This window comes from Lepeophtheirus salmonis, chromosome 4, assembly GCF_016086655.4.
Source record: "Lepeophtheirus salmonis chromosome 4, UVic_Lsal_1.4, whole genome shotgun sequence".
Classification (NCBI taxonomy): Eukaryota; Metazoa; Arthropoda; class Copepoda; order Siphonostomatoida; family Caligidae; genus Lepeophtheirus; species Lepeophtheirus salmonis.
This window is the reverse complement of record NC_052134.2, coordinates 7,865,205-7,889,912: the sequence shown is the minus strand read 5'-3', so window position 1 is coordinate 7,889,912 and position 24,708 is coordinate 7,865,205. Positions and strand designations below refer to the sequence as shown.

Below are 24,708 nucleotides of genomic sequence, written 5' to 3'. Positions count from 1 at the left end.
AGTTACTTTCTACATAAATAGTATGTTCTCAATCATTATTAAAATGCCAATTGCATCTTTGTGAAGAAAAAACAGCTGACATTGACAACTACTAAAAATTTCACACTCTATGTTCTGGGGTCTACGAATGAACAAGAGTAAAATCTACGGTTTCATTGGTTCTTAGTGTTTTTATATGATTCAAAAATTTCATCTCAAAACTTTGAAAATTGACATTCTATGATTGGTCAAAGTCGTTTTTATTGGATTAATATACATGAATGTCTAACATATGCCATTTAGAATGGAACTCATAAGCCGAGTGTTACGACTTTTACATGAGAGGTCAATTATACATTTTTTTACCCCTACGCTACTGATAACCTCTACAAAGAAAGTAGAACGGAGGTTATGCTTTCACCTCAGTTTATGTTTGTTTGTTTATAAGAAGAATTACAAATAAAGTTACATATTAACTTATGGTTAAATATTGTAGTAAAGATATATGTGTAAAAAGTAAAAGCCCATTAAATTTTGAGAATCAAGGTCACACACAATTTTATTTTTATCAAAGCAAGATTGCAGAAAAAGTTACAAATCTATTTTGGTGATCCTTTTTAGTAAAGTTATTTATTTAAAAAATTAGAGGTCATAAAATTTTGAAAGGTCAAGTTTACATAGCTAAAACGGATGTTAATTTTTGGGAACATATTTGAGGTGGAGGTTTCCACTCTGTCCAGTCCTCATTCTTGTTTACATATGTGAATAACTCGATTTAATTCTAAATATAGAAAAATCTATCTTCCTTTAAAGGAATTTCGGATCTTATGTTTGCTTTTTTTTAAGAAAATAAATTTCAGATCTTCTTTCAATTAGAAAAACTCGAAATTATGTTGTCCCTTTTTGAATATATTTTACTCCTCCAAGGTGATTTTTTATTATAGTTAAATTTCTATTGTTTTGCAAACTTGACCATCCTTAAAATATTCAAAACAGGGTGCCACGGAATCTCTCCCGCCCTGGATAGTAATTTTACTATAAAAAAAAAGTAAGGAAAAGTACCAATTGATACTTTACCCCCTGATTTGTGAATATTTTATCTAGCCCATTGGACTCGTGAAGATATTGATGCATCAACTTCATCCACTTAAACTCCTCGAACATGCCTTTTATGTAATTTTAAATATATAAATTATACACTCACATTTTTGGCACGGCCCAAAAAACTGTTGGCGATCACATTTAAATTATTAACAGAATATGTTGCATATGTTTGAGTACAAATTTGAGCTTCAAATTAACATGCATCTTATAGATAAAGGCTTTTAAACTTTAAAATGATTAAAAAATCTTTTATCCTGCTCATTTCTTCTTCTTTTTTTTTTCTTTTTTTTGCATAAGAGCCATATTTAAAAGCTTGGTTTCAACTTTTCAAATAGTTTTATTATATCTTTCTTCACTTATATTGTTTGTAAATAAACATTTCTTCCAAATTTCTTTGAAAAATTAATTGGATGTCTTATATACATATTAGAGAAGGAGTGAATCACTGCCTTAACTTTTGATGTATAAGAAAAGAAAATTAGATTTCCAAACGCTAAACTTCCACAAACCTAAAATACTGACACATCAATCCTTTCACTAAAACCGATATCATAAATTTTTAATATAATTAATCCAAAACTACAATAATTAAAATTAAAATTGTCCACTATCTACGACCGCAATTACATCAAGTTGTGTTAGGAACCTTATGGATGTTTTGACAAATTTGGCAGAATAAACTAAAGCCCATTCCTGGACAATGAAAGCTTTTTTAATCAATGAGATTATCGTATTCTCAATGTTATCCCAAAAATAAATATTTACTGGATTAAAATCCGTGGATAATGATGGGAATTTCTCCTATGACCAAAATCTGCCAAAGCAGTCCAAATACCATTATTGGGATTTGTTGTCATTGGTATGCCCGTCTTTTTATCAAATAAGGATCGTGAATTGATATGGAAATTTATGTGCATGCATCCAAATCAACTGCACCCTTTGTGAAGAAATGTGAGGTTAAACTTTCCATTGTTGCTATGACCTTTCTTGTCTTGTGACTATGCCATTTGGATATTTCCCAGTTTACAAATTAACTGTACTTCTTCGAATTGACCGATCAGAACTTAGTTTGGCAATATTCTACTTTTGAAAATCAATCATGAACACTAAAAATGTTCAGTTTTCCTTCAAATGGTTTTTTAAGGTCGGTTCACTTATGGGAGTAAAACGTACTTTTTTTAACTTTTTACTCGTATCAGTAAATCTTCTTTAAGAAGATCTTAAAGAAGTTAACTATTATATTATTATGAACTTCAAAAGAGTATTAGAAATTATTTTGTTTCTAACTTGTATACCCGGTGGTACATTGAAATCTGAACACTAACTAAATCAATAATTAATTAAGGTTAAGATAGGGAAATTAAATCATATTTCGATATACTAAAGCATAAACAATTTGTTACAAAATAAACAAACCTGAGCTTTCTACCTTACGTATAAATCAAGAAAATGACAGTTGAACGTGATCGATGAATTTCCAATTGCGCACTCCTAGCAGTCGGATGTCTCCAGGACCACCGGCACAACTGTCAAAAAATCAGAAACGTTGGAGATGAAGAAAAGCTCTGTCAAAAATGTCAAACTGGACCCGAAGAAGTTAAAGAAAAAATCCCAGGCCAATCCCTCTAACTCCATGAGGGCCCATGAAAGAGATCTCGGAGTTGTAGACCAGACTATCCAGAGACCTAAGAACAAGTGAGTAAAAAGAGGCTAGTGATGGTAAAGAGACCCCTTTTGATACCAACAATCAAGGAAACCCATTGCAAGATTTATATTATGTTTGACACTTTTGGTCCCCTACAACCCTGATGCCAAAACCCTCGATTACTCCTTTTGGGTGCATACCGAGAGGAAGGCAACGTGTCCTCAATCTAAGCACCGAGGTCCTCAGAGCCACTGTCAGTCAGCACTGGGACACCATGACAGAGGAATACATCTCCTGTGGGTGCAAATCCTTCCAACACCGCCTGAAAGCCATCATTGCCGCTAATGGCTGTATATTAATGGTTACGAAAGCTCAGACGTACATATATTTATAGAATTAATTTTGTTAAAATTATATTGTTAATTAATAAATTATATCTTGTTGAAGTTTAAAGTACAAATTTGAATGAATTACTTAAGTGTATCTTTTCTTACCCCAACCGTCAGAGCGTCTAGGACATCCATAATTATAGATTTTTTAACATTATGCTATACTTTAGAGACTTCATTTTATATTAAAAAATATTGGTCATATTTTAGCTATAGAATATAAGCTGTGCATTGAAATATTTAGCTAAAAAGTCAAGGTCTTTACATCTTGATAAGTAAAGTTATTATAGTTATATGATCATTGGTTCACTATTATTCAAATTCCCCTTTAAAGGCTTTGTTCTTTATTATTAGTGAACTATTTGAACTTTAATTAACAACATTAGAGTTAACAGAGTCTTCTATTTTTATAAATGCTTAATTTTTTTTAAATCCACTTAAAATTAAGCATGACTTATACTAAATTTTACCAAAGTTTTAAGTAATCAGGACCTTAAGGGACCTCATGACGTATAAACAGAGCAGTATACAGCGTATGGTCGTTTTTTATCGACGAACTTTGAGTCCATGCACAAGTAGGGTGTTGTTTGTTGTTTTGACGGCTAGCCATAAGTGTTTGGTGTCAGTCAAATGAAGTTTATTTTCCACAATCGTAGAAAAGGCAGAGTTTCCTTATTAAAGGAGGCACTGAAAGAGTCTACAGGTGATTGTGAATCAACAGAAAGCTTCCAGATTACAAGATTAGGTCACACTACGAGATATTTTTTTGACTTTGTTGTACCAAAGCTTAATAGAAATACAAAGTCATACTATAACGCGTGTACGAATGATGTTCGACTTCCACCACGCTTTTTAATATTCAGGTCCTAGTCTATGAGTGGTTGCAGGTTGTTTCAAAATCAGTCTTTCTTGCCCAGCAGTCGTACGAAACATCAAAGGTAACAAGGTATTTCATAGAAATGTCAAATTTATTAGATTTTAAATCAAAATAGAGAGCCAAATCTTCTGGTGCTTCGGGCTATTTACCGAATAATAATTTTTTCATTTAATATTAACATAGACGAATAAAAATATATTTATTTTGAAATAAAACAATCAAATAAAATTATGAAATTTAAAAAAATTAACTATGAATATAACAATAACATATGTGATAAACGAAGCCGGCGGGCTAAACTAACATATGTGTGTACTTATATAAATGCAATTTTAAATTTAATAAATAAGATTAATTAAAAAAAAAACATATACCTACATGAATAAGATTTTTTTTTAATATGTAAATATAAATATTTAAATAATTCTATGCCTTTATTTATTATTTCTTTAGAGCCAACAACAGAGATGTTGGGTGAATCAACTCTTTATGTGGATCATAACTCAAGCTTAAATTTGACTTGTGTAATTCATAGTCCCAATCCACCAGCCTACGTGTTTTGGAAAAAGAACTCAGAGGTAAGTAAATTATTGTAAATATGTACATAAAAAAATAATTTGTAACTAACATACATTTTGATTCAATTGAAACACTTACAAAAAAATTTGTATTGAGCCTCTGTTTTCTTGAAATCATAGTTTAAATCAGAAATGGCAGTGTCATGTAATATTTATTTGTTTAGTGTTCACTTATCAATTATGAAAGAGATGTTCAAATAATATAGGGAAAAGCTGGATGAATTAATATTTTACTCAGCTCATAATTTTTTGAAAAGTTTGAAGGAATATCCTACTTTTAAACATATTTTTCTTCACATAGTTAAAAATAATTTAGCTTTTATACAGGGGGTGGTCCATTGAAATCTGAGCACTTAATAAGTCAGTAATTAATGAAGGTTTAGTGATTGAAATTAATTAATATTTTGATATACTAAAGCATAAATAATTAGTTACATGACAAATATGATCAGTCTAGCTTACGTACAAGTCTAACTCCCCGATGACCTTATGGAACAATTTCTTGTATAGGAGCATTGATATTTCAATCTTCTTCTCGCTCATGGGGGTTTATTATGTGTTCTCATAAGAAAATTGTAAAAAAATGATGTAACTACTCTGATCCGGGTGTTCAATTCTACTCCGAGTCCATCAAGGACTTCGAATTGTAAATTGTCTATCTTCAAGAATTAAATGATAATGATACCTGCTTTGGAAAATAAAAAACCCTGTTGCGATTATCAACTAGAAAAAGTCACTCCCACTCACTCGGACATATTTTATGCATCTCTGCTAATGCAACAAAAATTATAAATAATTGAATTCATTACAAAATATTGTTTTTTAATTTGACTTTTGTTGGTTTTTCTCTGTTATCTAAATAAGATCTAGTACGTCAAAGTTAAAAAATAAAATGGGTTACTCTATAAAAGATATTGGATTGAATAATTTTTACTTCATTTCTTCTATTATTGCTACAATTAATTATTCTTCCATTAAAAAAGACCATCCATCTAGCAAAAATAAGATCATTGAGTTGACAATCAATATACGTTCTCATTATTTCCTTTTCTTTTTAAATTTATTCTGGAATACTCTAGAAGACTACTCTCATTAATCATCCTTTTATTTTACTGCATGGATGATTTTTTGAAGCCGTAAGTAAAAAGAGGAAAATCCTTGAAAATGAAAGACAGCCCATTACGTACATTATGAAATACAAAACAGTAATTGTTTTTGATGTATTTGTCTACAATATATTTTATAAGGGCTCTTTTGCTAAGAAAGAGTAAATAAAGGTATTGACTTTTCATATACTAAAGCATTGTCTAATATGAAAAATATTTATGTACATTATTCATACGGGAAATTGTTGTAAAAGGATTAAAAAAATTATATATTTGAATTTCAACCGAAATGGAATATTAGATTTTTTGTTATATATACAACATTGGATTTTTTTTTTCAGAGCATGTGTTGTTAGTTAATATGACAGTAAATGAGTTGGAATGGTTTATTATATGTACAATAGGGAAAAGGAAGTATCTACATTATACTGTCTCGTTTTTGGGTTAATATTTTCCTTACCCGGCACAAGGACCTCTTCTCTTGGGAAGAATCAAAAAACTAACTTGCAGAAAGTTTGAAGCATCTTAGTCCATTTTTTGCCCTAGTACAGGCTATTTAAATTAAATAAAAGGGGATATGGGATCAAAATTGTTCATTTTTAAGCCTCTGGTACCCTCTCAAATATGATGCTATGAGTCAAAAATTATACTGTATATAGTCATCGGGTATTTTGTGTAACTGTAAAAAATATTGTACATCTTTTTTTTTTTTAATAACAAATTATTGATCACAGCTTAGACCCCTGAAAATGTGTAGCTATTCTTGGTTTCCCTGTTTTATCAAGGATAAAAAGAAGTATAATGGCAAATTTTAAACCTGCTGCAAATGAAAATTCTAGAACTAAAAGAAGAAACATCTTCTATATTTTTAAAGTAATGGTAATATGTCTGTGGTTTTTTTTCGGGAGAGGACTGATTTTTAACTATATGCGTGTGTAACCTACACTCAGTGCGTCCTAAGGAAAGAAAAAGAGAGTACATACAAAGTGTGACAAAATGACGATAACTGTGATATTTATGGAATCAAAAAAAGATAACTCAACCCCAATGGGGGATATTTAAAAATACTATATTTAATATATATTTTTTATTCTACAAGAAATAACAGTCTTGACACACCGGCAACCAGATTGGCTACTCTGGACGATGAAGGCTGTGCCCCCCACTGTCATGAATACAGCTCAGAGCGAAACCAAATTTATGCAAGAGGCTTGGAAAAATTCTTCTCTAGGACGCCTCAGATTATAAAATCCAAGAGTTTGAGGTCAGGGATGGAAGAGGGTTACATGGAGGCAAACCGGATGTCAGCCATAATGTTACTTACAAAAATGTAAGATAATTAGATTCAGAATACGACTTTCAACACTATTCCCATTCTATATGGACTTCTTGACGTTGTAGGTTGTCCGTATGGAGACGACAACAGTCTCGAAAGCCTTCTCGGTCTTGACACACGACTAGAAGAGATTGTTCATACGTTCCCTTTTTGTTTTTCCTCCAACATTTTTAAACTTAGAGACACGTGATAAAAACAAACCTTGTGTATGTTTGTTTCAGATGTTGTTTGGTCACGTAATGAAACGTTGTAATGAAATATAACGGGAATAAAATCTTAATTAAATTCGTCTGCAAGGTTTGAGTATTTATTGGCTAATAAATCCTAGTGTGAGAGTTTTTTGCTCTTGTCAACCTGAAGAAAGTTTTTTAATTAATTTACTTAAGCTGTTATTATTATTTTTTTATTCTTGAGGAGAGAATAACTAAAAATTGAGTAGCTACGTCTGAGTTTAAAAGTGCAAAAAAAAAAGTAGAGTAACATGAAGGAATATATATTCTACGTATATTAAGAAAGCAAAGTTTATCTCTTTGTCGACGTCTAATAGGTCCAAGTTATCCTGGGAACTACTGCTAGTTTTTGATAAAATAAAGAAACTATAAATCATTTAGAACATCTTTTACCCCTTAACTTTTTTTAAAAACAAGCCAAATAGGCAATATTTATCTATAAATTTATTTTTCCCTATAGGTCAACACCCGTAGATACCTCAAAAACTTTTCCAAAGTGGCATTTATAATCTAAAAAATGAACCGAAAAGAGGACAGTCTAATGTACTGAGTAGTATGTTCCACGATTTAATGTCTAGAGTGTGGAAAGTAGGGGGGGGGGTAGAAAGTTTTTTCAGTTATTAAAATATAACATTATTATGAGAGATTATAATTTCTTATTATTATTTTCAATGGAACAGTAAATCATTATTATTTCTTGAGTACTCTATATTAGTCTTCCCTCTTATTTATGCTTCTAATTTATGGTATACAGAAAAAGGGAACACCTCCCTTGGTTGGGGTGGAAAATAGACAACAATACTACTTTTTTTAAATCACAGTTATGAAGTACAGAGAGTAAAGATCGGATTTTAGGAATGTAAACTATTTCTTTCCATATCTCCGGAAATGCTCAAACAAAAGACTTGAAATAATAGTTTACACATTATTTTTTTTAATGTTCCATTAATTGGTCAGAGAGTGTTGCATTGACCTAGTATTTATAAGTAAACATTATGATATTACATTCACTCCATCAGATCTATGAACCTTTTGGTGAAATCCATATACATTAAGTATATTTCCATTTCTAGGAACAAGCGGGGTGCATTGAGTTCAATAGAATAATTTATCTCGTGCGTCTTGTCGTTTGAGCTACACTGTTCCATCTCATATTTCAAATCTAATTTAAGTGCTTAATTACTCTACAATCATTTCAATTCTTAATGCTTGCATATAATTAATAGTGAACGTATGCCTACCTATTGAAAGATCGTTTATTGAGTCCTTTAACTATTTGCCAAAGTACAATTTGCCCAACAAGGATGTTGCAGAAGAAGAATTTGAGGCAATTGGCCAAAAAAAAATATTTAACCCTTTAACGGATTTTACATTCGAAATCACGTTTTGGAATTATACCTTTTTCTGCTGTAGACGCGATATCTTGTATTGAAAGGAAGGATTAGCTAGTATTTAAGAGGTATAACTTTAGCAAGCTTAGACACAAATTAGATTCCTCCAAAAGAAAATTAGTTTGTAAAGATTGGATTGAAAATAAGGAGAATTCTCAATATGTCAAGTTGACAAACTAGGTTGGGACGACGCAGCGGTAGAGAATTCATATACATCAGGGACTCTTTGATCGACTAAGATCCTTGATCTGAATGACTTCGATGGGAAGGGGGATAGGAGGGGGGGATGAACAAAAGGTTTATTCAGCCGAAGGATCATTTTGCTGAAAAATGATAATTAATATACGGGGTCTTTCAGGTAATTCCAGACCCACCTTTAACTACATCCTGAACAATATGTAAAGTAAGCATTGAACTTAGTTATTTCAATTTTAAAGTAAGAGATTGAGGTTTAGCAATAAGGTAGCTGTTCAGCTTTTTATTCAAAACAAGTATTTACGATATAAGAGATCTGGAGGAACACTATTGTCGATTTTTGATTTTTTTTTTGCTTTTAGTTTTTTTTCTTCAACTAGGTATTTATTTATTCACACATGCTCACACAAACTAAAAACAAACTATGTACACATTTGTAAAATGAATGAAGGAAATTTTTTGTTTAGAATAAAACATAAATAAACATTATAGCTTAAAATTAATTTTCACTTTAGATCTCTAAAATCTTACAGATTTAACAAATATGAGAAGAAGAAAAACTCAACAGAAATCATAGTAACTAACATAAACTGTTATAAAATTATAGTTAAAAAGCCTCATAGTGAGACAAATATTTTATACAAAATCCCTACTTGTCAACCTACGATGTTTCTTAAAGACTTTTCATATCTTATTGAAGAAGCTGGTAACATTTTATTAGATCCAAAGCTTAATTTCAGGAAATACCATGCAGCTGTGGAATTTTCACAGGAAAAGCTACATACCTAGCAGCGCCATGAATTAAAATAGCCCTCAGGTATATCCCATCAATCACTTCATCCTCCGAAATACCTTGATCTATGAAAGCCTTACAGTTTCCAAAAGCAGCGCTGATGGATTTTTCTCCTTCTGAACGATGCGACTGGTAATAACAAACAGAAAAAGAACCTCTGCAAAATTTGGTTCAAAATCTGTTATGTAGGTCTGGTTCAGTTATATAAAATCCCTAAGAACAGTTAACGCAGGGCAGTCAAAAAAGATGTGTATAACATTATGATATATTCAGTAAGAATTTTATAATGTGAAAAGATATCTAAAACTTGGATGTAAACTTTTTCATTAATACCATTTTTAAGAGCCCATAATTATTTTATTCTCAGAACAAGGAAGGTCCAAACCTTTTCCATACGTCCTGGAGGTTAATTTCGCATCCATCGATTCAGTCATTCTAAAGTCAAATTTTAGACACTACGGCACCAGAGGAAAGTGCAAGTTCGACAAACTACGCAAGGGGAGAATAGATAATCATATTGAAGACAGAGTTACTATTAAGGTTGTGGTGTGTTAGAAAGTTATCGTTATGGGCAATATTTTCCAACTCGACTGGATCCCCCTAATTCTTTAAAAAATGATATTTTGTTATAGTTTTTTTGGCGAATTAGAGTCCATACTTTTCTAAGAGTAGCTGCCCATTCTCTAGAGAAATTCATGATTTTATCAAATGATATATCTGAACCGAATAATATTTGAAATTTAAAAAAAGAGTCCCAGTAATACCATTCCTCACATTCTAAATATGATTTAGCCATATTGTTTGTAAAAATATTGATGTAACTACTATTTGAGAGAATATTAGACAACATTACCCATCCATCTTCTTATTGTTTGCGAGGCCTCTTTAGGAAATTAATGTAACAATGATACAATAACAGCTTCAACAATGTTTTCTCTTTCCTTAATACTTTTTCATTTCTAGAAGGGATGGATGTAGCCACATAAAATACTTGTGAAATTAATTTAGTACTATATCAATCAATTCTTTTAGACAAGTTGTAGCCATGTTTGACACCATTTTTGAGACTGGGAGTTTAACTTTTGCCAACTGGAGAGGGCAGCCCCTTTTTTTTCTCACTTAATTCTTAAAATATTTACTTTATTTGAAACTTGCATCCACCAACCTTATCCGACGGTAAAGGAAACCACTGACCTACCGGGAGAATAAAAGTTTTTCCACATTAATTTTAAGTCCTGAAATAGTTGAAAATTTGTCAAAATAGGACAAAAGTATTTCAATTCTTCTTGCGAGTTGTCTTTCAGAATTCCCTTTTACCATTAGAGTAAAATCATCCGCGTATATATCCATTAAGTGTCTTTATTCATCTAAATAGATTCCGAAGCCTCCAAGCTTACGTATCAAGGAGTAATTTAAATACTCTATTGCAGTAACTAAAAGTAAAACTAACACTATCGGGTCACTCTGTTCTTCATCAAATATGATATTAGAAGTTCCGTTATAAAGAAGGAATAGATGGAATAATCTTTTCGGGAGGTATTTCTTCAGTGAAGAAAAGATAGAATTACGACACTGTGTCAAACGCATTGCTAAAATGCAATTAATTATTGCTCCATTTTTTTTCTCCTTTTTTTTCGTTGACTCTATAGGGGACTGAATATTTTTCTTGAAATACCAAGAAATATGTCTATTTTTAAGAATTCCTTTCTTCTATGATCCCAAATTTTAATTTAAAATCGGCTCAATTTGTTTTGACAATACACCTTCAAAAAATTTATAAGATTAATTAAGAATCGTTAAAGGTCTCAAATGACTCATCTTAGTCTCATCTCGCTTTTTTGGAATGAAAGATATGCTACCCCGAGTCAGTCTAGCAGGAAGTCTGCCTTTTCTTTCCATGTGAGTGCCAAAACTAATCATCAGTACATAAAGAAAAGTTTGTTTCCGGACCAGTTGCTTTGTTATCTTTATAATATTTCCTCAGGTATTCAGAAATGTTATTATGTGAAAACAAAGAGCAATTCATGCTTTTCATCGAATTTCACAGTCTATGAAGTCTACAACTGCTGGAAGGGGGAATATAAGAGAAACCCCTTTGAAGTCCCAGAATGATAAAAAACGCACTCCCATATTCCTAGTTGGTCTGAAACGTTCCTTGAAGTCATCTCCTGGACTCTGATTAACGCTCTTGGCAAAAAGCGCCGTGTAAGCCATGAAACAGACTCCAGACACATAAACACTGAAGGCGTACCGCTCCTACTGAAGGCATATCCTCTCGTGCGCAAAATGAAGGCCATCCAGGATGCCAACGGAAGAAGAAAATTGCTTAACCCCCCCCCCTCCCCCACTTTGAAGTTCCAAGGTAACCGAATCATATTTTATTCGTAAGAGAAACAATAGGCTCTCCACAGATCCCACAATATCCAGAACGATAGATATTTGTCAACAGAGCATACTAATGTATCTCACGTCTTTAACTCCAAATTTCTGGCCAGTAGCATGACTCTTGGGGTTATCGAGAGCAACGTCGGTGGCATCCCCCCCATTGTCTATGAGTCAAAGGAGAGGGTGGGTGCCGACAGGCATTGTGAACTCCTGTTTGACCAAGTGCTACCTTGGACAAGAGCTGGGGCCAATGGTGTCAAGTTCCTGTTTCAACAAGACTTGGCCCCCTCTCACAAGGGTTGCATGAACCAAAGCTTGTTTAAAGAAGCAAAGGTGTCCCTTTGACACCTGGACCTCTAACTCCTCTTAATAAATCTCATAGATTACTTCTTTTTGGGGGAGTTAAAGAGGACGTCTCTACCAATTCACACAACAGCATCGACACCTTGAATGTCTTCATCATCAATTATTGGGGAAAAGTATGCCCCGCAGACGTGATCCAGTCCTACAAATCCTTTAGGCCATATTTCCAGCGAAGGATTGCCGAAAATACAAACTAATTCAATTATTTTATTTTTTGTATTATGAGAACTTTTAAATATAATTTTAAATCTGTCCTTGCTTCCATTAATAATCAGGATGCAGTTAAACTTAGTACATATTTACTTGATCGACCCTGTATTGATAAATATATTATTTCCATTTTAATTCAATTTAAATATGATAGTATGATAAATTAGTATTTTTTAGAATCTCTATATGTCATATAAAGAAAATTAATGAGTGTTTTTTTTTTTTTTTTTTTTTTTGCAGAAAATAATCACTTTATTAATTATAAATATTCATCATCATTTGAAATCGAATTGAAATATCCAATCGTAAACATAAATATATTGAATATTAATTTTCGGCAAAATGTCCAAATGGTCCTTCTGCGAAATGTCCGTTCGGGAAATGGTCTTTCCGTGAAATCTCATTCTGCAAATTGTTCTATGACAAAATATTTTTGACTAATAGTCTGCTCACAGTTTTAAAGGTGTAGCCTTCACAGAACATTGATCAATTTACGGACCCGAGATCACTGGGTCTCGCAGTAGACTAATGAGTCCCATTCTAAAAAAAGGTTAGATATCGTCAGCTGCTTTTCTAACTATCAGGAATCAGGGATAATTTTATATTAACGTAGGTGTGGATATGTTCGAAAAAAAATGTTATTCTAACCTCTACAACGAATTTAAGCAGAGGTTACGTTTTTGCCTCTCCATGTTTGTTAGTTATTGTTGGTTGTTTATTAGTCACTTGGATTACGGAAAAAGGTACAGATCGATATTGATCAAACTTGGTACGAAGATTATATAAGGTCACAGTAAGAGGTTATTAATTTTTGAGAGGTAAATCTCAAAGTAACATCAATCGTAAAAATATGTATATAATCGACTATAACTTTGAATCAAATTGAAGTATGAAGTTGTTTTTTTGCGACCTACCAAGTGTCCCTTCGACTTAAAATTTGTTTGGTCAAGAAATAAACGTATTTTAAAAAGTAGATCTATCCGCTAAGTGGTTAATATATTGCTATATGCAATGGCATATTTCAATTTAATATAAATTGACTCTTTGATAAACAAGTATTCCTCATCGTCGCTTAGCTGTAATAATTTACAATCAAACATTAAAGCGTTTTTATAAAACGTCGCAATTTTGGTGGCCTAAGGAATTTGTATAACAATGAACCCCCTTTTAACATTAATATTTAGGAAAATAGTGAACTAATGGATTTCAAAATGAGACCAACAAATAAAAGGACTCAAACCTTACTTTCTATCAAAATGTTATCCCTCTATTGCCTAGTCTGACCCCAATTTGTTCTCATAAGTTATGTTATTAGATCTTTATATAATCATATTTCCCAGTTGTAGATGCAAATAAATTCTTACAATTGAAGGAATAAGATATTTATATTTTACTTCCCTACATTTTTCGTACATAATCGATCCAAAAAATATTTAATTTTATAAATCGTATCATTTTTGGGATTTTCAAAGTATATATATATTTATTATGAATTTTCCTTTAATTGGTTTGATGGAGTTGCACTGATTAAGTATAAGGGAACATTTTAGAATTACATTTACCCCATCTGACCTAGGAATCTTCTTTGAAGTCATATAGATTAAGTATATTTCTTTCTCTAGGAAAAACCTAGTTGTTTTTTTATTATAGTTATTCCCCCATTACTAGCTTTTGCATTTAAAGAACAGCGCACGCCCCCTGATATCGTATAAAAGTTACAATAGGGCCAAGAGAACATTTACTCCCGTTTTTATCGACTAATTGTAATAATAAAATAGCAACGTTGTAAGGTTGTGTGATTATGACGTACACATTATAAAATTAGTTCCCTGCAACTAGATCCTGATCAAGATTACTCCTTAAACATTTTACCGAGAAGTGCATTAAAATCTGAACACTTTGAGTTTCAAACTTTAACAAGATATAATTTATTAGTTAATATTAGAATTTCAACAAAATTAATACTATAAATAGATGTTTGTCTAAGCTCTCTTAATAATTAATGTAGCCGTCCTTAGTGCAATGATGGGTTCCAGATAGCAGAAGGCCTGGAATCCTCAGTGAATGTAGTCATGGCGTCCAGGTACTGGCACTGGCTGGAACACTGCCGGCCTTCCTCTCGAGATGTCCCTAAAAGTTTTAGTTGAGGAGGTTGACATCAGGGCTGTAGGGGACCCAAAAGTCCCAAAAAAGAGTTCTGAAGAACTCAAAAGACTCATTCGAAAGAGTATTTCAACAGAGGACATGAGCTTCTTTCATTGATGGTGTCAAAAGTAACCTTTCCACCCTCACAAGGCTCTCTTTCCAACCACTTTTTTGATAGCTCTCTGGACAGTCTGGTGTCCGGGCCTGTTTTCTTCAAATCTTCTGTGTCCAGTTTTGTCTTTTTGACAGAGCCCTTCTTCCTCTCCAACTTTTCGGACTTGCTGCCAGCGTAGATGATGGTACTGGACACTTTGGGGATTTCGAAGAAGGACAATGTGGGACATTTATTAAACGGATTAACGTCATGTTACAGAAAAATGTTTTTTTTCTTATTATATTCATTAATTATCATTGTAAAAACCCAACAATGTGACTCAAATGTTGTTGAGGCACTCCTAGGCCGATTCGTAGGAGCATACGAGTAAATGAGAGGCATAAGCGAGAAAAACTTCAAAGCTTAGTACAGTTGAAGCCATCTGGAATCGGATGATGGAATGATGGTATTTGTCTCTTTGTAATCTTTATTTTTTGTGCAAAGATTACGCAAAAGTATGCATGACGTAGACCTTGGAGTGCCTCTACAAAATTTGAACCACATTGTTGTGCTTATACAATGATCATTAATGAATATAATTCATAAATAAATATATTTTTTTGCAAAATAACTCTTATTAATTTACCTATATGACATATTTAGAATATAAGCCCTACATATTTATCATACTATCATTTTTAACGTAATTAAAACATACAATTGCATATATTAAATATATTTTTTGACCATGTGTCCCAAATTGTCTTCTGGAAAAATGTACATTCGGCCAAAAGTCCCATAACCATATTATTGTTAAGACCAAATACCAATAAATACCCTCCCCTCATGAACAATTCAGAAATATTGACTATGTCTAATTCTTCCATTTTGTTAATAAGGACACTTCTAGAATAAATTAAGATTATGTTTTCGATAATTTTCATACAGCCTGCAAGTACTTGTAAGTTTTTGATCACCTTTTCATCCACGAGTTTATTGATATCTATTATGCTCAGCTCAAATTTTGAGCAAAAAAACTAGTAGTGATCTGTAAAAAATTGAATGTCCTACCTATGAAAATAAAAGGAGTCAAATTATGGCTAAATATTGCTCGGATATAGCTATGACTTAGCTTACACTGAATAAAACAGTTGATCCATGACGAACAATGGTAGTACTAATCATATTTTTTAAAGCAAACTATTGGTTTTTATGGTCAAATTGTACTTGAATTTAATTAATTAAGTATATGTAAAAGTAAGAAATGCGTTTTGATTAGAAATTATTAGAATCTTGGTGACCGTACAAACTACGCTATGATTAAAAAAATGGCAATTCTAAGAAACGACATATTTGATGACAGGGATCACTTAAAATCTAATGAAGTTGGAGTTTTCAAAAAGGAATTGTTTATATTAGCACAAATAGAGCAGTATAAAATATGTATGACTTACACGCGTGCAAGATAATTTTTGAAGTTGCTAATCTGTATTTATTTTGCCTAGATGCCATCATTATTTTTTCATTCTTGAAGAAATAACCAATATAAAGTAATAAGAAAATTATGCAAATGTCTTTATCATTAGAACTTTTTTATGCTTAAAGCAATATTTAAATAACATTTTAAATTAATAAAGTACAGTTTTAAGATTTTTGGAAGGTCAAAGGTAAAAAAAAAGTAAACTTTTTTTTTCTTTTTAATGTGTGTACTAGACAATTTTTAAGGTGACCTGATAATTGGATCTTTTATTGTATTTTATTGAAAAAGTTATGTTTGTAAAGTTAGAGTCTTCAAAAGGCGTTTTTTGACCTTTATAGCTATTTTAAAATGATTTATTTAACGAATTCTCTTTATAAAGGGATTAAGAACTTTGAATTTTAAAGTTATTTTGTTGAATTTCAAAAACTTCATTAATGTTCCTTTTCTCAAGTGATACATAAGAATATAATCTTCTTCTTCTGTTTTTTTTTTGTTTTTTTCCATTTTGAAGAAAATCAAATTTTAGCCCAAAGAAATAGTTTAGATACTCAAACAATCAGAGCCACTGTACTTTCTTATAATTAGTAACATCCTCTAATTCAATTGATACATTGAATTAGTTCTTAAAATAAAGGAATAGATTTGAAAACAATAAATCCTTGAGATATTATTCTAAATACATAGTTATTTTTTCTGGAGTAATTAAAAAATGTTCTCGCATCAGAAAAGTAGAGTTAAAATTGAATTTGATTTTGACGCCCCCCCCCCTACTCAGACTATAGAATTGAGGATCGATTTGGAGTAATTGTTGCCAATATTTTTGCAAGATACGGAGTGGGTTTTATGTTTATTTTCTCCCTCTCCTAGCTATTTTAATGAAAGGTCACAACATCGAAGCTGTTATTTTCCCAAACATTTCTTAATTTGTCAGGGTTAAATTGTCATTTTTCGGTTTAATTTTTATTTTTACATAGCGGAAAGTCATATTTCCTACAACACTAAGCACAAATATATTGCAAAATACCAACCCATACTTTTATTTTCATTGTATAATAGCCGAGATCTGTGCAATTTTTACATTTCTAGCCATTTTTTCTAGAGCATTTTTAATCGTGCAATGATTCCAAAAAAAAAAAAAATATATATCAAATATATCAATAAAAAATTAATTGATAAAGGAATAATGTTGTACTCCTCTAGCAATACTTGCAAAAATATTTATCCTATTTGCTTGTTATCCAAAAATCCACAATTTTATCCCGCACACTGTAAAATGACCCATCGAATGCTCTCATTTTCCCGTCATTGCAAATGAGCTATGACATAATGACGTGAAATCTGAAGGCCATGCCATTTTTGGATCTTGTCACTATATTTGTGCGGGATGTACATATAGCGGCTGTAGAAAAAGTAATGAGATCTTCTTAAAAATAAAGTTTTGTATAGGTGTTGTTGATTCAATCTGAAAGCTCCAATTATTTTTGAATAGCTTAGATTCTAAGCCTTTGATTGATGTAATTATTGTTAACAAAAACTCTGTATATTTCACGATGGAGGCAAGAAGAGTCATCAAAAGCAATTTAATCTGCGTTGTGAGTACTGCCACAGACATCATAAAGGCGTTAACCTTCAGCAAGTATACAGTATGTCGGATCAGAAATCGTTTGGCTGATGGGGACAACATTAAGGACAAATCCAAGAGTGGAACACCCACCAAAGTGAAACCTGAAGACATCATGGAGGCCTTTAAGGTCAACCCAACGATGAAGATGTAAGAGTACGCCAAGAAGAAGAATGTGCATCCGTCTACCGTGAGCAAGGCCATCCAAAAGGCTAGAAGAAGGTCGCTTAGAAGAATTGAGAGGCCACTCCTGTCCAAGGTCGAAAAGAGCTCCGTCTTCAGCGATGTCAACAACTCTTGAATGATCTGAAGCACAACAGCAACTGGATAATTTTTGATCTCTCATATAAAGACCTTTACCATTGTCTACAACAAGCAATTTGTCAAGGCTGACAACAGCGTCTGAACAGTCGCCTAGACCAAACATAAGGACTCTATGATGATGTTGGGGATGTGGCATCAACTGGAAAAAAATGCCTCCAATTTGGTTTCCTGTTGGATACCGGTTACCCGCGGACGATACTTGATGGTGTTGAAGAAAAATGTGGTCCCATAGACCACCAAGACCATGAAGAAGTCCAAAAAGACCACGTACATATTTCAGCAGGACGAAGCTCTGCCCCATACTGCTAATATTGTACTGGGGTGGATGGGTAGCAACATGAAAATCTTGTCCAAGAACCTTTGGTCCCCTCAGACCCTAGATTTGAATCCACTAGATCCCTCCATTCGGTGGCCCATTGAGAAGAAGGCCGCCAAAGTTCGCCATCCGAATATTGATGACCTGAAGACTTATGTTAACCAGCAGTGGAGAATCATGAAAAAGAACAACGTTGCCGATGTGTGCAAAGGGTTTCGGAGGCAGTTGGAGTGTGTTATTGAGGCTGAATGTAAATTGTTATTGTAAAAATATTATAAAATAAATTTTTCTATGTACAACATCATCCTGATCAATTATGAGTATTTTAATGACTATTTAGAAGCAGGTATCAGTACTTTTTCCACAGCTGGTACATATTGTGTACCACTAACTTTACAAATCCCTATGAGAACAAAGCATTCTAAGACTAAGACTTAATAGAATATGAAAATATTTAGCAACTAAGCAAACATAGAACAACAAAAAATACTTCATACAACATGATTTTATAACTTGTGTCAATAGTTATATTTTGCGGTTCTATTTTGTTTTCTTAGTATATTGATGCCAAACAACGATGTAAGAGGGGTATAAATTAAATTATAAGGTAAATATGAGTTATGTGAGTTACCCATGTTCTATGTATGCCAATGGGTATACCTCTATAATGTATTTGCTAGAATATACACTTTTTGCAATTAAACCATACAATTGATATAATATTATATATTGATAGATTTTATTTGAAAGGCCACATCGGGTCCAAATTAGGTAGCATAGTTTAAATGGTTGTTCTAAACTATAGATCACATTCCTCGACATTTTAATACAGAGCCTATAACTGCCCAGAATTTGTTCATAAAAACTATGATTTAAATCAGTATAAATGGAACATTTCTCCTATTCTTTATTAGACTGTTTTTCGGTTAACTCCCTACATCATATAACAGCCCGTGCAAAAGTTTAAAGACTAAAATGAACGAATTAAACAATTTTGTAAGATATTGTATACATTTAATATATAAAAAAATCATTAATATAATTTATAATAATTATATGAAGTTAATATTAACCTGGAACATGACCACCATTGGCAACAAAAACGACTTTTAGGTGGTATCAGGTTTTTTGCTGGACTGACAGGACAGAGTTTAGAAGGCTTTTATTTGTGTAGGGGAGTCCTGGACTCTACTTAGCCAGATACTATCATCTACAATGAAAGATGTGATTGGGGAGAGCAAGATTTCTTAAAAAACTGCTTTAATAATTTGGATTTTCTCAATATCTGATGTTAAAAGTTTTGGTTTGACTCTCTTTGATATGACTCAGATACTATCATCTAGTAGGGAATTTAAATATGATGATTTTCTTGTACGATCTCTCCAGGGGCGTCTCCGCAATCATATCCCTTATAGAGGCGCTTCTTGACACGGTAAATAATTACCTTTGAACCATATTTGGCCACAATTATGCTTTTGGGGGCATTCCGGTGGCAAGCAAGGTTGCAGTCTTTGGCCTTTGTTTTTCTTGTCATGTTATTATATTTTAAATTGAACGTAAGTAAAACGAAAACACTCCAGGATCTCTGTAGAAGGAAAAAATAATCAAATCATTCTAGTATTCACTGAGTTATGAAGTTTTAAAATTTGTTTCAAACTAAGACACGATATAGTATGAACCTAACAACTAGAAAAGTGGTACCCAAATGGGTGTACGTGGAGACACTCTAAGGGCCACTAGAGATTTTGAAAGAATATTTAATATTTAAATGTTTTAACACCAAATTTTAATACTTGAAATTTTATTTAATTTTTTGTCAATAGCAATGGACTTTTAAATTTTTTTACAAAAAATTTTATCATTGAAATTTCTATCCAAAAAAAAAAATTTAATTTTCTGAACAGATGTAAATTTTGAATTTGGCTTTCAAAAAAACCTATTTTTTTTCTTTTTTGAAATTTTGTAAAAAAATTTCCCAAAAATTTTATTTTTGGATTTTTTTCTTTAATGCAAAAACTAAGGCCCCTTAAATATATATTTCCATATAATTACGCGGATGCCTCCTTCTTACTGAAGCTAAAAATGCTTCCGGGGACTTTGGTTTAATTAATATTTTAAAATTGGTACATCACTAAAAAGGTTGCGAGGCCATGTATAAGAACACCATGTCTAAATATACAATTAATTTAATTAATAAGCCGAGTCTCATAAAAAATATATTCCATTTCAAATGTCAACTGAAGTATGCAGTTATTTTATTCATATGTAAATCTTCCCATACAACGACTATGAATAATAATTTTAATCGATGGACCCTTGTTATTTTTGTTTGTTTGCAGAAGAAAGCAAGGTACCCTGTAAGGGTTATGCATGTTTCATCTGGTTATGCAAATATACATGTTTAATTCTCATGCACATCGATATTTATATGTTCTTTGTTTGAATAAAAACTTAGGGGTTCGTTTACATGAGATGAAATGAAATATTGTTGACACACAAAACTCGGTTCTTTTGTAGATTTTGTATTTTAAGTAAATGCATGTATAGATTACATTTGTATGTTGTCTAGCTAGGCCTTGTCATTTTCTTTATTGTAGCATGCAACCTTTACTCAGAATGTAAACTATAAAAAGGCCTAAAATCTGTTGGTGGTTGCAATGTACATTGAAGAAAAAGTACTTACTGTTACTGTCTTTTAATTAATCGAAGGAGCATTTGATTGCGATTTTATCTCCGCCATATTTAACTAAAAGGTTTCACTATGTAAATAACAACAGCTTAAACAAAAATAAACAAGATTTGTTTTATTCCTATGTCTCTATTTGTAAAAACAACTAAAAAAATACTACGTGCGTAATCTCCATCCGGACTGCCTACAACATCAAGAATTCAATTAAGACCCCATCAAGCCAAGAACAACCAAAAATTATGCAACAAAAATATGGTTGACTTATGGCCTGCCTTCATGTGGCCCTCCTCCAGCCCTGAACTTAATCCCTCAGGCATTGTAATTTAAGGTGTTCTGCAGAAAAATGTCAAACACATCTCTCATCAAAATTTGGACTCTCTCCAAAATGAAATCATGACAGCGTTAACCGCCATAGCCAAGACTGTTCATCTGTTCGCCGGCGTGTTAAAGCTATTATATCTTTTAAAGGAGGACATAATGAATAAAATATAGATAAAAATAGTTTTTGAACATATCAAAAATTGTTTTAGAGTTGTTTTTAATAAATGTTACTTTTTTTCATAATTAAGTCATTCTACTGCAAGTTTTTCTTCCCCACTCTTTAACTTGAATAATCTCCAAAAAATTGAATAAAATGTATTTAAACTGTTCTAGTCTCTCCTAAAGAAGTACAAAGAATTGATGTTAAGTTATAGTATTATATTTCATAGAAAAATGTTCTAATAACTAATTACTTAATCAACTAATCATCCACTATAGAAGTCTTTACAAATTTAGAACTGAATTATATCATTTTTTTTTAATAAATGCATTGTATCGGCTTGAGGGAGAAAGAGGGAGAGGAAATATCTTAAACATTTTTATATATATAAAAAAAATGTTAGGGAGGGAATTTGTAGAAATTCATAGACCCATATCAACAGGAAGTTTTTATTGTGAAACTATTTTATTGGAAAATTTCTGGAAGAAAAGTTATGTTCCTGTAAATGTGGCAAACCAGACACACATCTTTCTTATGGATTACGTGAGAACAATGGACTTTAGAAGGCTTGGGATAAAGATTATAGAGAGTTAGAATTTGGAGGAAAAGTTGCAGCCTTCGGCTTTGAGACCTGTCATATTAGGCAGAAGAATGGCTATCCGAAGAAATCTTTTGAGCACAAGTAAAATATACGTTATGGTTTGTAAAATGGATCTTCGAATAAAGCCCATAGATCTACGAAGATTTTACTTTTTTATGGACACAACGACTTTACAAAGGTTTTCAATTTCCCAGTAACACCTGACATAAAAAGTTCAAAAAACGAAGATCATCCCAACGAGGAAGTCTTTATGAATGTTTCCATTATTTTATTCATTAATTTGTATTTCCCCGTTTAAAGTAGAGTGGGAGACAATATATGTTTGAATAAAATCCACTGTTATCACATTAAATACCTTATTGATTAAATTTTGCATCTTTTTTAATAAAATAACTGTCCCGCTATATCTTGTTAATGAAAAGTTATTTAAAGAGATACAAAAAATGAAAAAAAAGTTTGATTTATTCTGTGTGTGTAAGATAAATGGAGTATCTGATATGATACAAGATTTTAAATATGTACCAGTCATTATAAAATGCAAATAAAACTTTTCTGATTGCAAATATATATATATTTTATTGCCTTGTTGCTACACCCTGTATTTAGGCTTTGCAACAAGCATGTTTGCTAATCAGGGCAGGTCCCTCAATATATTATGCATATGGATTTTTATTCTAAATATTTTACTGATGAATTATAAATATGATGTTAATATATATTGTATAATAACCTAATATGCTATAACTAATATTATAGTAGATAATAATTGAAACGCCTTACGAGGTTCAATTATTTATTCATCGAAAAATATTATTCATTCTTAACCTTTTCATTTATAACTCAACTACAAATCTTCTTAAACTGATGAAAATTGTAATGTGTCGGTCCTTATTTAGGACAGAGGATCCAGTCCAATCTTTCTTATCGGTCCCCACAAAAAGTAAAAATTGATATTGAAAGACGTTATTGAGAGTATTTCTCCTTTTTTTAATTATTCCGCTAAATAGTAGAATAAATACAATAATTAAGTAACAATATAATATGTTCGTATTATGTTGTATTGCGATGACAAAATGAATATTTTTTAAAGGTATCTGGTCTATTCTTAGACCATAACTTATATATCTTATTTGGCTTGGTAAACCATCGATATTTTTAGAAAAAAGTCCAGATACTGACTATTAAAGACCGAGAGTCATAAGGAACGATATGACCGATCCTAAGACTGGACCGAATAAATAAAGACTGACAAAACACTAGTTTAAACCATCCATGAAAACGTGAACAGGTGCAACATTTAATGTGGTTTGCAACTGTCCCAAGTTTCTTCTACATACAAATATAGGGGGTGGATATTTTAAATTCGGAACCTCAATATCTTGGCAACCCTGATATTTATATACATAAAAGTGTGCACATCAGATTTAGCTATGAAAACTGAATCAGAATTTTTTTTTACTGATGATGTCCTCCGTATACGAAAGCCATGTGGTCATAATTGTATGTCTCTGTACCCAATACACATACAAGGAGACAATTAAGTGTACAAAGATGGGCATTTCAACTGTTTATGATGTTGCCAAGGCTTTCAAGGAGTTTGGTGAGTCGGGAACACCTGACAAGAAGACTCATGATCGTTCTGAGAGCAAAAAATCGTACTGCAAACTTCCTGAAGGACCCAACATCTACATGAGAACCTAACTGGCTGGATGCACGTGTAACCAACACCGCTGTCCACTGTGACCTGAGGTACAAAATTAAAAAATTGTCATAAACTTCTGTTCACACAATTTGGAGATGTTTTGAGTAAAGAAAATGTAGTTTCCTAGCTAACTGAGTCTGAATCCCTTGGACTACTATGTGAGAAATATTCGAATAAACGTGCACCAAAAATTACTATTGACTCCTTGCGGGCTTCCCTTCTCGAGGTTGTCGCCAACATGGATAAGGAGATATCTATTAAGGACTGTCCAAGTTTAGGGCCAGGTTGGAGGATGTGGTTGAAGCTGAAGATGGTTGGTTTGAGTGATTGACAACACTATGGACCTGTCATGTAAGTTTTGAGACTTGCTGAATTAATTTAATGGAAATAAATTGTCATATCCATTCAGATTTAAAATCATGAATCTGTAGATATCTTTAATTTTATAAGAAAAGCTTGAAGTTACTCTATTTATTTGTAAGTGACTCTCTTCAACGTACACAAAATAGTGTTTTAATTGTCTTTTGCTGTTTCAAGGAAGAGGAGAATGCTTTCAAATTCATTAATGAACTATTAAAAATTCCCTAAAATATGTATAAGAAACGAAATTGACTTTGAATCTTACATGGTAGGCTTCTACCCATGTTAGATAGTATTTCCATACCAAAAAAAAA

General features: G+C 32.0%; 1 protein-coding gene across 9 annotated transcripts in view; it reads left to right on the top strand.

Moving 5' to 3' along the window:
- Positions 1–24,708, top strand: part of LOC121116534 (kin of IRRE-like protein 3) — a 308,756-nt gene that overhangs the window by 255,172 nt on the left and 28,876 nt on the right. For all 9 annotated transcript variants that reach the window (XM_071887590.1, XM_071887596.1, XM_071887592.1 and 6 more), the window contains one exon: positions 4,448–4,572. In XM_071887590.1, coding sequence (XP_071743691.1) covers positions 4,448–4,572 — 125 coding nt within the window. The remainder of the gene's footprint in view (positions 1–4,447; positions 4,573–24,708) is intronic.